Source organism: Myxocyprinus asiaticus, chromosome 42 (assembly GCF_019703515.2).
Source record: "Myxocyprinus asiaticus isolate MX2 ecotype Aquarium Trade chromosome 42, UBuf_Myxa_2, whole genome shotgun sequence".
Taxonomy (NCBI): Eukaryota; Metazoa; Chordata; class Actinopteri; order Cypriniformes; family Catostomidae; genus Myxocyprinus; species Myxocyprinus asiaticus.
Window position 1 is genome coordinate 17085251 of NC_059385.1, and position 14088 is coordinate 17099338.

Genomic DNA, 14088 nt, shown 5'->3' on the forward strand with positions numbered 1-14088 from the left:
TGCATCGACTACCGTGCCCTCAACGCAGTCACCGTGAAGTTCCAGTACCCCCTTCCCCTGGTCCCAGCAGCTCTAGAACTCCTGAGAGGAGCCACCATGTTCTCTAAGCTCGACCTATGTAGTGCCTACAACCTCGTTCGTATCCGGAGGGGAGACGAGTGGAAGATGGCCTTCGTGACCCCAACTGGCCACTATGAATACCGGGTCATGCCATATGGCCTGGCCAATGCCCCCTCGGTATTCCAGAGCTTTATGAACGAGATGTTCCGGGAGTATCTCCACCAATTTGTCATGGTCTACATCAATGACATCCTCATCTACTCCCGGAATGAGACCGACCATCGTCAACATGTAGAGTCCGTACTGGAAAAGCTTAGAGAACACCAACTGTACATGAAATTGGAAAAGTGTGAATTTCATCGACCATCTATCCAGTTCTTCGGATACATCATTAGTCCCACAGGAGTGGAAATTGACCAGGGGAAGGTTAGTGCAGTTCACTCCTGGCCCAAACCCACCACAATAAAGGAGCTACAGAGATTCCTTGGTTTTGCAAACTTTTTTACTGACGCTTCGTACGTAATTACAGTTTCATGTCTGCACCCTTAACATCTCTTCTCAAATCCAAGCCCAAGTCCCTGTCCTGGAACCAACCCGCCTTGGAGGTTTTTCAACTCCTTAAGGAAGCTTTCACAACACCATCTTGGTTCATCCCGACCCGGAGAGACCATTCGTCGTGGAAGTTCACGCCTCCACCTCAGGCGTTGGAGCTGTACTATCCTAGCGGCAGGGGGATCCTCCCAAACTTCACCCATGTGCCTTCTCACGAAAGCTAACCCCGGCGGAGCAGAAATACAATATTGACAACCGGGAGCTGCTCGACATCAAGCTGGCGCTGGAGGAGTGGCGCCACTGGCTGAAGGGATCTCGTCACCCTTTTCTAATCATCATGGATCATCGAAACCTCGAGTACCTGAGAGAAGCGAAACGATTGAACCCTCGCCAGGCCCGGTGGGCCCTGTTCTTCACACGGTTTAACTTCTCTGTCTCTTATAGTTCAGGGTCCAAAAACACCAAGGCGGATGCTTTATCCCGACTACACACTGTTGAACCTCCCACGGGAACACCTGAGTCCATTCTACCTCCCAGATTAATCATCAGTCCTATCCAGTGGGCCCTGGACGACCAAATTGAAGAGGCCACCCATGAAGAACCAGCTCCGCCGGGATGCCCCAAAGGATGCAAATACATCCCCTCACACCTTCGGACCTCCCTCATCACTTCCATCCACTCCTCCCTGGGCTTTGGTCATCCTGACTACCATCAAACCCTCTCGCTTCTCCAAAATCGATACTGGTGGCCCCGTAAGTCCCAGGAAGTACAGCGATACATCCAAGGCTGCCCAGAATGTGCCATCTCAAAATCTCCACGCCATCTTCCATCCGGTAAGCTCCTTCCTCTGCCCCGTTCCCCAGCGCCCCTGGTCACACCTGGGGGTGAATTTTATAACTGACTTACCAGCATCAGACTCTTCCACCTGTGTCCTAGTCGTTGTTGATAGATTCTCCAAGGCATGTCATCTAGTTCCCTTGAAGGGCCTCCCCATGGCACTGGAAACTGCGGAAGCTTTATTCCATCATGTCTTCAGGAATTACGGCCTCCCAGAAGACATCGTGTCTGACCGTGGTCCCCAATTCATCTCGCGGGTATGGAGGTCCTTCTCCCTCCTGGATATGTCAGTAAGTTTAACCTCTGGATATCATCTGCAGTCTAACTGGCAGATAGAGTGGAAGATCCAAGAGATTGGCCGCTTCCTGCGGACATACTGCCACAACCACCAGGAAAGCTGGAACCGGTTCCTACCCTGGGCCAAGAAGGCCCAGAACTCCCTTCGTCAACCAGCCACCGGACTCACCCCATTCCAGTGCGTACTCGGCTTCCAACCTCCCCTGTTTCCATGGTCAGGAGACCCTTCTGACATTCCAGCTGTGAGCCACTGGTTCGAAGAGCGAGAGGGTCTGGTACTCAGCTCATGTTCATCTCCAACGGGCAGTCCGGTGCCAGAAGAGCCAGGCTGACGCAAGGAGTTCTGAGACGCCTACCTACCACAAATTCTACGGACTCCCTAACCCTTATATACTTACCTGTTGATATACTTACCTTGTCGTTTGTGTTCCTGTTCCCGTGATTACTACGTTTTTCATCCTCTGTGTATTCCTCCAGCAACATATTCTGTTCCTCTGTGTTACAACGTATCCTACAAAGACCAAAAGACTGTCGTGAGTGTTCTGATCATCTCTTCATTGTCACTATACCCTGTTTGAAATTTACTCACCTGCTGTTCATGCCATACCAGTGTTTGGATAACCTCACCTGTTTGTTTCACCTCTCACCCATTCCTGTCATCAAAACCCGCGATTGAGTCCAATCCTCTGCCTCTGAGTTTTCTCAGTGTGACAGATCGATTAAGTACTTATTTTTAGTGCTTTCTCTAAAAAATTCCACTCATCACATTTACAGTGGGTTTTATGTTTTAAAGTTATGACAATTTTTGCACTGGTGGGGCCTGTTGCCATGACTAGCAGTCAATTGAAATGTCTTTATTTCAACACAATTTTTTTTTAATTCAGCCGGAAAATAAAATCAATGAGCCAGTGTGTTATGGTGTGGTGTGTTGCGGGCCGGGTTTGGTGGGCCGCTCTGGGCCAGAAAGTCCAGGGCCACTTTTTAGTCCCAGTCTGCCCCTGCCTGAGTGAAACAGAATGTTCAAAAAGAAAAGGAAAAAATGCAGCATGGGACTTATTTTTTTCTCTTTAGGAATTAATAAATAAAATGGAAAGTGGGTGTTGCATACCGGAATGGAACCAGGTGATTAGACAGGAGGTGTTCAAAACTATGCAATAATGGTGATTATCAGCTGAAAAGGAAAGTCCTCCGCCACCGAAATCGAGGCGAGTCATTACACCACCACGAGGACTTAGAGCGCATTGGGAATTGGGCATTCCAAATTGGGGAAAAAAGGGGATAAAAAAAATTTAAAAAAATAAAATAAAATTGTAACTATAGCAAATCTTGACAGTCTAGTATATGCTAACACAAAATATTACTTTGTTTTTAACTGTTCCCTTCTGTCTCAATTTTCTCTTCTTTTCACTATCCTTTCACTTTTTGCTTGTTTTTCACAAATCTTTTCTATTCAAAAACTTTTCATACTCTTAGTTTTTCTCCTCAGGTCTGTCGCTTTGTCTTCTCCTCCTCTTTTATAGGTGAAAGACCAAGAATTTCCCTATTATAGAGACCTGGCACGGATTATTGTGTCTTTGGAGGATGCCAATGACCATCCTCCCTTTTTCACAGAAACCGTTTATGATAGTATGGTGTTTGAATCGGCCCCTCTTGGAACATCAGCTTTGCAGGTGATCGCACTAGACAGAGACTCAGGGAGAAATGGAGAGATCATTTACTCAGTTGAAGCAGGTAAATTCTGTGTTTTCTTCAAATGAATTTATTACACTCCATGATAACATTTCCATTGTTCAGCTGTTTTGAGTAAAGCTGATTGTCTTTGTCTCTGAGAGGGATGCATGAGCTTATTTTCTTAAAATGTCAAGCATCTTAAGATTTGATTTATCCATTATCTGAAAGGTGCCTTTTTATCAAAAACTGACAAGCACGCTTAATTTTTTTTTGTATCTCTCAGGCAACACCGGAGGCTTATTTGGAATAGATCCACTGTCTGGCATCATTTCAGTTGTCCGAGAGCTGGACCTGACAACTGTGGGTTTTTATACCCTCACTGTGAGAGCCACAGACGGAGGCACTCCAGCCTTAAGTACCACCACCACTGCTAGAATCATCATTTCACTGTCTGATCTCTCCAGCCCAAAGTTTAACCAACGAGATTACCAGGCTGAAATCACAGAAAATGTGGCTGTAGGGACATTCGTCATAATGATCAGCGCAATTAGCCAATCCATGCTAAGATACGACATTATTCAAGGGAATAGTGAAAGAAAATTTAAAATAAATCACTTCACAGGCATCATCACAACACAAAGGGATTTTGACTTTGAGATAACCTCCTCGTACATGCTGCTCATCCAAGCCGTCAACATGGCTGGGATTGTCTCCAGAGTTAATGTTAGCATCCAGGTGGTCGATGAAAATGATAATCCACCGGTTTTTCAGAAGCTTACCTATTCAGGGACCATCAGTGAGGCAGCACCCATCAATAGTGTGATAATGAGTGAGGATGGAAGTCCCTTGGTAATTCAAGCCACGGATGCTGACAAGAATCAGAATGCCCTTCTGGTCTTCCAGATTGAGGAGGACACGGCTAAATTGTTCTTTACTGTGGATTCTGGGACAGGCTCTGTCAGAACCATCGCTAAGCTGGACTATGAAACATTCAGTACTTTTTATTTTTCAGTTAATGTGAGGGACAGTGGCATGCCTCAGCTAATGGCTGAGAAGCCAGCCAAAATCCTAATCAGGGTTGTGAACATCAATGATTCTCCACCACAGTTCTCACAAGAAGCATATGACACTGTCTTGCTTCTTCCAACATATATCGGAGTCGAAGCTCTGAGAGTCGAAGCCACCGATCCAGACATGACCACTGATCTGACATATTCCTTAGCTGATAGCAACTTGGAGCACTTTGAAATGGATCATTCATCGGGCATCCTTACTGTCAAAAACAACAAACTGTCCAAAGATTGTTATCGTTTCAATATCAAGGTGTCAGATGGGCGCTACTTTTGCATGGCGCTTGTGACCATAAGGGTCAGGGAGGCTATGGACAGTGGCCTTCTTTTCAGTCAAACCTTTTACTTCTCCTCTGTGCTAGAGAACAGTGTTAACATTACCACAGTGAGCATTGTAAATGCTGTTGGAAACCGCCTAAATGAGCCACTCAAGTACACTCTTTTGAATGCAGGGACATGCTTTACGATTCGTCCTACATCAGGGGTCATTCAAACCACAGGAGTCCCTTTCGATCGAGAACAACAGGAACTGTATGAGTTGGTGGTGGAGGCAAGCAGAGAATATGACCATCTGCGAGTCGCAAGAGTAACCGTGAGAGTAGAAGTTGAGGACGTAAATGACAATGCCCCTGAGTTTGTGGGCCTTCCATATTATGCTGTGGTACAAGTTGATGCAGAACCAGGGTCATTCATATTCCAAGTTTCTGCAACCGATTTGGACAAAGGGATAAATGGAGCTGTGTATTATGAGCTTAAAGAGGACCACCCCCATTTTGAGTTGAACAAGCTTACGGGTGAGCTCACACTTAAAAGGATGTTTGATGCAGACTTGTCCAATGTTGAATACCCACTGATTGTCCTTGCACGTGATGCAGGCTACCCTTCCCTCTTCACAACTGTTGATCTTCCAGTTACGGTTGTGAACAAGGCCATGCCAGTTTTTGACAAGCCATTTTATGGCATATCAGTAAGAGAGGACATTGCAGTGTCCACACCCATATTAAGCATTAATGCCACCAGTCCAGAGGGTCAAAACATCATATACACTATTGTAGATGGCGATCCCCTCGTTCAGTTCGACATTGGCTTTGATAGTGGTGTGATTAGTATTATATATGCATTAGATTATGAGACCACACCCTACTACAGATTAACTGTCAGGTCTACGGACACTCTCACTGGAGCCAGATCCGAAGTAGATGTGGATATAGTTGTGGTGGATGTAAATGACAATGCCCCTGTATTTCGCAATGCATCGTACACCACCACATTGGCAGAAAACTCAATGATTGGGACATCTGTGATACAGCTAATGGCAACAGACAGGGACTCTGAAAAAAACAATGTGATTAGCTATGAGATCCTCTCTGATGTGTTCAACAGCACAGACTACTTCCATATTGACAGCAAGAGTGCACTTGTGCTAACAGCCCGTCTTCTAGACTACAAACTCGCTCAGTTCTACAGCTTTATTGTAAGGGCGACAGATAGCGGTTCTCCAGCCCAAAGCAGTGAGGTCACAGTTACTGTCTTGTTGAATGACATGAATGACAACCCACCGTCCTTCACACAACCACTTTATGAGGCATTTGTGAGTGAATTGGCTCCCAGAGGGCACATTGTGACATGTGTTCAAGCTTCTGATGCTGACAGCTCCGATGCAGAGAGGTTGAGGTATGGCATACTCTCTGGAGATGAGAAAATGAACTTCATCATGAACTCCCAGACGGGTGTCATCTCCTTGTCTAGCCAGCGCAGACTGGGGATGCAGAAAGCATACAGCCTTAACGTGTCCGTATCGGATGGGGTTTTCATCAATACTGCACAGGTAAACATTCAAGTCTTGGGGGCCAACCTTTATAGCCCTGTCTTTAGCCAACGGTTTTACTTGGGTGAGGTTCAGGAGAATGCCCCTGCGGGTACCAGAGTCCTTCAGGTGCGTGCCACTGATGAGGACTCTGGGATCTTCGGTCAGATCATGTACTCCTTTATCAATGATCTTGGAAAGACTCAGTTTAACATTGGAGCCGATGGCCAGATAACCACGGCACAGAAACTGGACAGAGAAAACCCTGTAAACCGAGACATCGTGCTAACTGTAATGGCTCTTGACGGCGGAGGAAGAGCATCCTTCTGCACAGTTAGGGTCATTCTGGCTGACGAGAATGATAACGTGCCATGTTTTAGGGCTGTGGAGTACAGAGTTAGCATAAAGGCTAACGTGCCAATGGGATCACTAGTAACTCAGATCCAAGCTCAGGACCCAGATGCCGGCGACAATGGCAGAGTTAGCTACTCACTATATAGCGAGGCGAGGCTGCCTCTAGTAGATGTGCTGGAGATTGAGCCTGACAATGGCTGGATGGTCACTAAGGGAAGCATTGCACATCTCAGAGGAACAGTCCTGTCCTTTTTTGTTAAAGCCACTGATGGAGGGGTCCCAGCCAAACATTCCCTTGTGTCTGCATTTATCCATGTCTTACCACCTGATGCAAATGTGCCTTCCTTCACTCAGCCTCAGTACTCTTACACAATCCCAGAAGATACACCTGTTGGCACAGCCTTTGGGTCAGTATACCTCAGTCCAGGTCAAACTGCCTCCTTTGTGATGGTAAATGGAGAGACTGTGGAGAGCAACCAGGGTGGGACATTTCTGGTGGACAAAGAAACCGGTCTTCTCAGACTTGTTAACCCCTTGGACTATGAACTTGTTAACATCTATCGCTTCAAAGTTTCAGCAACAATGAGACAGGCACTTGTTGAGTCCATGTCTGTAGTGGATGTAGAAGTTAAGGTGTTGGATGTGAATGACAACAAACCATCATTTGAAACCAGTTCTTACGTGGCCATGGTTATGGAGGGCATGCCTAGGGATACACGGGTCATCCAGGTACGAGCCCTTGACCCTGACTGGGGCTCTAACGGACAGGTTACTTACAGTCTTGGCCCAACCCTGAACCAAGAGCAGGAAAAGGCTAGCAGATCTAAATCTGTGGCCAGTGCTATGTTTGTTATTGACAGTAAGACAGGTTGGATTACCACTCTCGGTGATCTGGATCATGAGTTGTGCCCGTCCTACACATTCAGCGTGGTGGCATCTGATCTAGGCGAGGGCGTCTCACTGTCCTCCACTGCCGTGGTGACCGTTTCAGTAGCAGATGTCAACGACAACCCTCCTACCTTCGAGAGGGAGTACTACAGGGGTGCTGTGAGAGAGAATGACCCATTGGGTGAGGTGGTATCGGTTCTGAGCACTCGTGACAGGGACAGCTCTGATCAGAATCGGCTTGTCAGTTTCCATATCACAGGTGTGTATTAAAGTAGGCCAGCAGAGGATGATTTATGCCTCACGGAGGCTCTGCGGGCAAGATAATCATATTGAAAGGGTTTAATTGAATGAACTAAGTGTGCAAACGCTATATGAGTAAAGAGCCATCTGCATTATATGTCACATTACTTTGTTTAAACCCATCTGGAGATGTGAGCAGATTGTTAGAATTTAGCTCTCTTTATTGTTGCACTTTCCAATATCTTAGCATACTTTATTATATACACACTTCAAAAGGGTCCATGAGTGTGTGCTGGGTCTCTTAGTGTACTCTCAGCATTATTTTAATGGGTGTTTGCACACATCATAATTTGATGTGTTGAGTACAGTTTATGAGACACATTAGGCTTGTTTCACTTAAAACAAAGGACCAAAAAAAAAGATACTTCACCCAAAAAATGAAAATTCTTTTATCATTTCCTCACCCTCATATGGACACGGTAATGTGATTATGGAAATGGAATATCCAGTTGTTTGGTCTCTGTGTAGGCAGTCACAAAGCATTACAAAGTGTTACTTTTTTCATTTATCTGATTTCTGTGGCTATCCATTCATCTCAGATGGAAACTCCAAGGGGGTGTTTGCACTGGCTCCAGTTCAGGGAGAGTGGAAGGTGTTTGTGAAGCAGCCTTTAGACAGAGAGGAGCAGGATCGATATCTGCTCAATATCACAGCCAGTGACGGCCTGTTTGTAACCCGCATAGGCGTGGAGGTCACTGTCATGGATGCCAATGACAACAGCCCCATCTGCAATCAGGTCTGTGCTATTGATTTAGGCTGACATTTGTCATTTCATAGAGACCAAATGCAACAACTGCAATGTTTAATGCTACCAAAAACACTTCGTATATAATGGATAGCATATCCAAAAATGCAGAAATCACAATTGTCACCACCATGTTGTTCCAACCCAGAAAAACTTTCTTTCTTCCATGGAAAACAAAAGGTGAATGACAGCCTCAGTCAGCATTTACTTTGATTGCATCTTTTTCCAGACAATGAAAGCAAATGGTGACTTAGGTTGTCATTTTGCCTAACAGAAGAAAGAAAGTCATGTAGCTTTGGAATGACATGAGGTTGAATAAATGACGACAAATGTTAATTTTTGGATGAACTATCCCTTTAAGGATTCAATGCTTTTTTGATTAATCATACAAGATTAAAATAATTATTTATCATATGTTTAGGCTCAGTATGAAGCTTCATTTCCCGAAGATGTTGCCATTAATACAGCTGTTCTGACAGTTGGAGCGACAGACTTGGACACTGGTGTCAATGCAGAAATTCAGTACTCTCTATTTGGCATTGGCATTGAAGACTTTTACATGGATGCAAATACTGGTATTTATGTTTATACCTCTGTTTCATATATGTTTAGACACTTTTTTAGCATCTTGTAGTTTAAATGTGAAGTGTGTAATTTCTGCGGCACTAGCGTCGCCAATAGAATAAATAGAAAAATAATTAGTTTTCAAGGTTATTGGAACACTCCCCTCGTCTGCCAAACAGATGGTTCTGCAAACTCACACCATTGGTCGAACCAAAGTTGCTGTCAGGCTGGTTGGAATCATCAAACAAACGGTGTTTTGATAGCGGCACAAAGCCACAGTGTTTACAATAAAAGTTGTCTCATAAATGGGGATAGTTCCCCAAAAATGGAAAATCTGTCATCATTCACTTACCCTAATTTTGATCAAAACACATTTGGCTTTCTCTCATCTGTGGAACACAAAAGGAGCTATTAGGCAGAATGACAGTCTCAGTCACCATTCACTTTCATTGTATGGAAAAAAGATGCACTGAAATTGAATGGTGACCATGGAAGAAAGAAAGACATGTGGCTTTGGAACAACATGACACAAGTTAATGATGACAGAATTTTCAGTTTTGGTGAACTACCCTTTTAAACTGGCCTAGGAGAAAGTATTTTAACATAAAAAATTACACCTTTCATTTGTTTAATTCGTTGAATTAGTTATTTGTTATTTTTTTCAGTGTTTAGATGCCTTTTTCAGATGCAATTTTGCATGCTATCCCGGAATGACCTGCAAGTTTAAACCTTCTTTTAATAGATGGCAGTGATTTGGTAATTACCTCATTGACGTCATCAGACTAGATTGAATTAAACATTTATAACAAACAAAAATATTTAGCACCATCGTCTATCATTGTTTATAATTTATTAATATCACTAAGGTTTGTTTGTATATGCTTTTAAAACTCTTGCCCATGGTACATAAATCCATCACGTGACACTTTGCACATTTCTGATGTCTCTCTGTGCCAGGTGAGCTAAAGACTGCTTCTTTATTGGACCGTGAGCAAACCGCAGGTTATAAGTTGATAGCCCAGGCTACAGATGGTGGAGGGCTGTTCTGTCGCTCTGAAATCTCTCTGACTATTCTGGATGTTAATGATAATGCACCATCATTTGCCTTTACACGATTCATGGCGAGTGTATATGAGAGTGCGGCACCCAAGGCGTTGCTCACACGCCTTCAGGCTAATGATCCAGATGAAGGTGTGTATTTCACACAACAGTCCATAGACTTTATTCAACAAAACTAAGTGTTTACATTTAGCAAATTATCTAAAAAGTTATTTGTTTTCTGGGCAACATTATTTTAGTGAAGTGCCTAAAGTGGCCCCAAAAAGTATTTTGGCACCTGCAGTCATCCACACTTAGAAATGCATGAATATTATTATACACAAAATATCAAACCAAGTGCCATGTAACTTCAAAGAAACATAGCTCAAGCACACGTTTCAAGCTTCTTTCACATAACAATAGATATACAGTTCAAATATAAGTGTTTTGGAAAAGTTAGTTCTGAGAAAAGAGATAGCACTAGAATTTCTTTGCTTGGATTGACTTGGTTTGATAATTTTGTTACCTAATTCAACCTGTAATGTTACCTTTTTTGAAGGGTCTTAAAGGGTCAGATCACCCAAAAGTTAAATTTCACTCACCCTCATGTCATTCCAAACCCTTTTGACTTTCTTTCTTTCTTGGAACACATGATGTAAGGCAAAATATTAGAGACTGACAAATTAGTCTCTAATTTTCTGCATAAACTGTTCCACAGAAGAAAGACAGTCATACGGGTTTGGAACAACGAGAGTGTAAGTAAATGACAGAGTTATAATTTTTGGGTGAACTTTCCCTTTAAGTGTCCAAATACTCTTGGGGTTACTGTGCTTCCTTTTAGCTCTTGTTGTCTTCTATCAGGTGTGAACAGAAAGATTGTGTACTCACTTGTTGACTCGGCCAGTGGCGTGTTCTCCATTGATCCATCCTCTGGTGTGGTGATTCTGGAGAGGTCTCTGGACAGAGAGGTGCAAGACTCATATCAGATCAGGATCAAGGCTGCAGACCGAGCAGGGGCCTCTGGCTCACTATTCACCCAGGTGGATCTCACCATTATGGTTCTGGATGTGAACGACAACCCACCGGTATTTCAGAAACAAGATTACTCTGTCACAGTGCCTGAAGATGTTGCTGTAGGAACAGAAGTTTTACGTGTTTTTGCCACCAGTGATGATATTGGAGTGAACGCAGAAATCTACTACAGATTCTTGTCTGGAAATGAGCTGGGGAAGTTTTCTATTGATGATTCTACAGGTAAAGTGGAGGACAACTTTTCTGCACATAGAAATTCATTTTGTGTGCTGGGTCTTGTCTGAAATTTTAAAGTCTATGCCTTTAATTCATTTCACACCATTAGGTAAACACCCTATGGACAACATAGATTACAGTGCTTTATGTCATAGCCAACGTACATATATTACCAAGGAGGCTGTTGAAATTTAAAATCAGCCCCCCTTTCTTGTTTAATAAATTCAGCACAACATCTGTCTCTCACGCTCTTCACTCTCCAATTACATACATCACTTAATGCATAACTGCATATCTCAAGGCCCATCTAGGCCTTGGGAATTGCATATTTAAAAGTCTACACCCACCAGGTACAAATAAATCAATGTGATAGGCTGATGAATCGGACAATGTAAAAATAGATTTCTGTTCATTGGCACTGGATTCACAATAAAATCTGAAGGCTCAGACGCTAATAAACGTCAAAGAATAAACTCTGATTGAATAACATTTTTTGCAACTATCTGTTAGCTTGCTGACAATGTCTGCAAACAAACTAAATCAGGAGTAGAAAGCAATCAAATATACTTAGGCAAATGAAGATACATTAGAACAAAAGGGAAAATATATAATGTATTTTTTTGTTTATTATGAGACCTGTTTTGCCAGCAGAGAAGGCTTTGCTGGCCCTTAAAGTTCGCTATAGGGATTTGAAATTAAATCTTTTGTTAAGGAACAAAAACTTATTTTAAAAGCTCACAAATCACAGTCACAAAGGCTTATTGTCAAGTCATTTATATTTCCTTACTTCACAAATAATTTAAAAAATGTATGAAAGTCTATTGACTGTTGACAGGACATTAATATTTGACAAATTGTCTCAGACAAAGAAGCACAATATAAGTGCAGTGATTGGGAAAATGTAGTTATGTATGCTCCATAACATACTAATAATGGTGCTTAACCAGCAGAACACATGCATAAGATTACTGAGAATGTCAGAGAGAGAGATGATCTTTGTCTTAAAAAGGTGTGGGCAGTCTTTAGAAACACCATTAAATACTGTATATGAACATTTAATTTTCGATCTTGACAAAAGAACAAAGTGCTTTAGTTTAAACCCATAATTGAAAGAATTAAGCTCTCCAAAGTTTTGCTTAGAAAACCATTGTTAATTACCACTGTGGAAAAGTGCTTCCTTTTAGCTATTGTGTGCATGATCTAAATATTCTGCCTTTTCATGCATCCCCAAATGCATCTCCTTTGTATTTCAAATTATGCAACTGTGGTGTCTTACCAATTCATTTAAATTAATTTGCTTTGCTCTGACTCATACATTGTGTTATTCCAGGCACCATCTCTGTGGCAGATGATCTTGACTATGAACTCTGCAAGGACTTCTTCTTAAATGTCGAGGCCTTTGATGGTGGAACTCCTCCTTTGAGAACCACAACCATAGTCACCATTGAACTACTGGACGTCAATGACAACTCGCCTTCATTCAGCGAGGAAATCTACAATGTTCTGATTAGCGAAGATGTGGCCATTGGGGAGACAGTCACGAGGGTGAAGTTCTTTCATTTGAAGAACCACTTTATTGGCATTTAATTAGCTGCAGACATAATTTCAATTTCACAGCTAGGATATAATTAAGTCTATTACTCACTTACTGTAAATCCCCTTAATGAACTTACATTAGTTATTCACTTGTACTGTGTTCTTGAGCTGTAATATAATTTACTGTAAGTGGGTGTAATTTGCTCAGAAATTCAGAGAAATTCAGGCAATTTTGGCATCTGCTCTTAAAGTGCATACTCTAATTCAGTGTTACAATACTGGTCACACATTTTGCATATGTCCCTTATCAAACACACCTGATTTGAACTCATGTGCTCATTAGTAGAGGCTCTGTGACCTAAATTGGGTGTGTATCACAAAAGTAGTCAATGTGACTCGTGCCTCATACTCCAAGTATTCTGAAGGCATATGAAAGTTTTTGGTGAGAAACAACACAAAATTTAAGTCACTTTTCAGTGAAAATCTGTTGCGCGTTTATGAGCACTGTGAGAGAAGCTCGTTCACAGTGGTATGTGTGTCATTGTGATGTCAAGATTTTCTCTAAAAATAACTTTTTTAGCACAAAAGGGTGAGAAACAACCAGAAATGTATTGTATGTCTTCAGAAGACTTGGAATATGACTCACGATACCCAATGATACCCAATATACAGTGTCTGGGAATTAATTTATACTACACACTTGCATACCCAAAGAGCGTACTTTGTTAACTGTCTAGAAGTAAGTCAAATGCAGTACATACTCTAAAATTATGAGAATTCAGGCACAGCTTAGGGTTGGGAAACACTGTTCGAATTGGTGATGTGGGCTTGTTATCGGTTATTGACTTGCTATTTATGATTGTTATGCGCAGCTGTTTGCAGAAGACCTGGACAGTCAGGTCAATGGGCGAATCACTTATTCCATTCTGAAAGGGGATCGTAAAAATCAGTTTTGCATCGACCCTGTCACCGGGCTTTTGAAAGTTAACAAGGCACTGGACAGAGAGACGGTAAGACCTTGCAATTAGCTCGATTACTACGACTAATAAATGTTGACACCTCTATACTCTCCTGAGATGTTGCATGAATTTTCTTTATTATTTTCAAATCAGCTATAAAGT

The 14088-nt window shown here is 42.5% G+C and overlaps 1 protein-coding gene across 1 annotated transcript in view; it reads left to right on the forward strand.

The window, feature by feature from the left end:
* Positions 1-14088, forward strand: part of LOC127432889 (protocadherin Fat 3-like) — a 68644-nt gene that overhangs the window by 25418 nt on the left and 29138 nt on the right. Inside the window, exons 9-16 of the mRNA XM_051684395.1 lie at positions 3267-3477; positions 3701-7795; positions 8376-8572; positions 9003-9156; positions 10103-10336; positions 11045-11437; positions 12762-12976; positions 13840-13977. Of these exons, the coding sequence (XP_051540355.1) occupies positions 3267-3477; positions 3701-7795; positions 8376-8572; positions 9003-9156; positions 10103-10336; positions 11045-11437; positions 12762-12976; positions 13840-13977 (5637 nt within the window). The remainder of the gene's footprint in view (positions 1-3266; positions 3478-3700; positions 7796-8375; positions 8573-9002; positions 9157-10102; positions 10337-11044; positions 11438-12761; positions 12977-13839; positions 13978-14088) is intronic.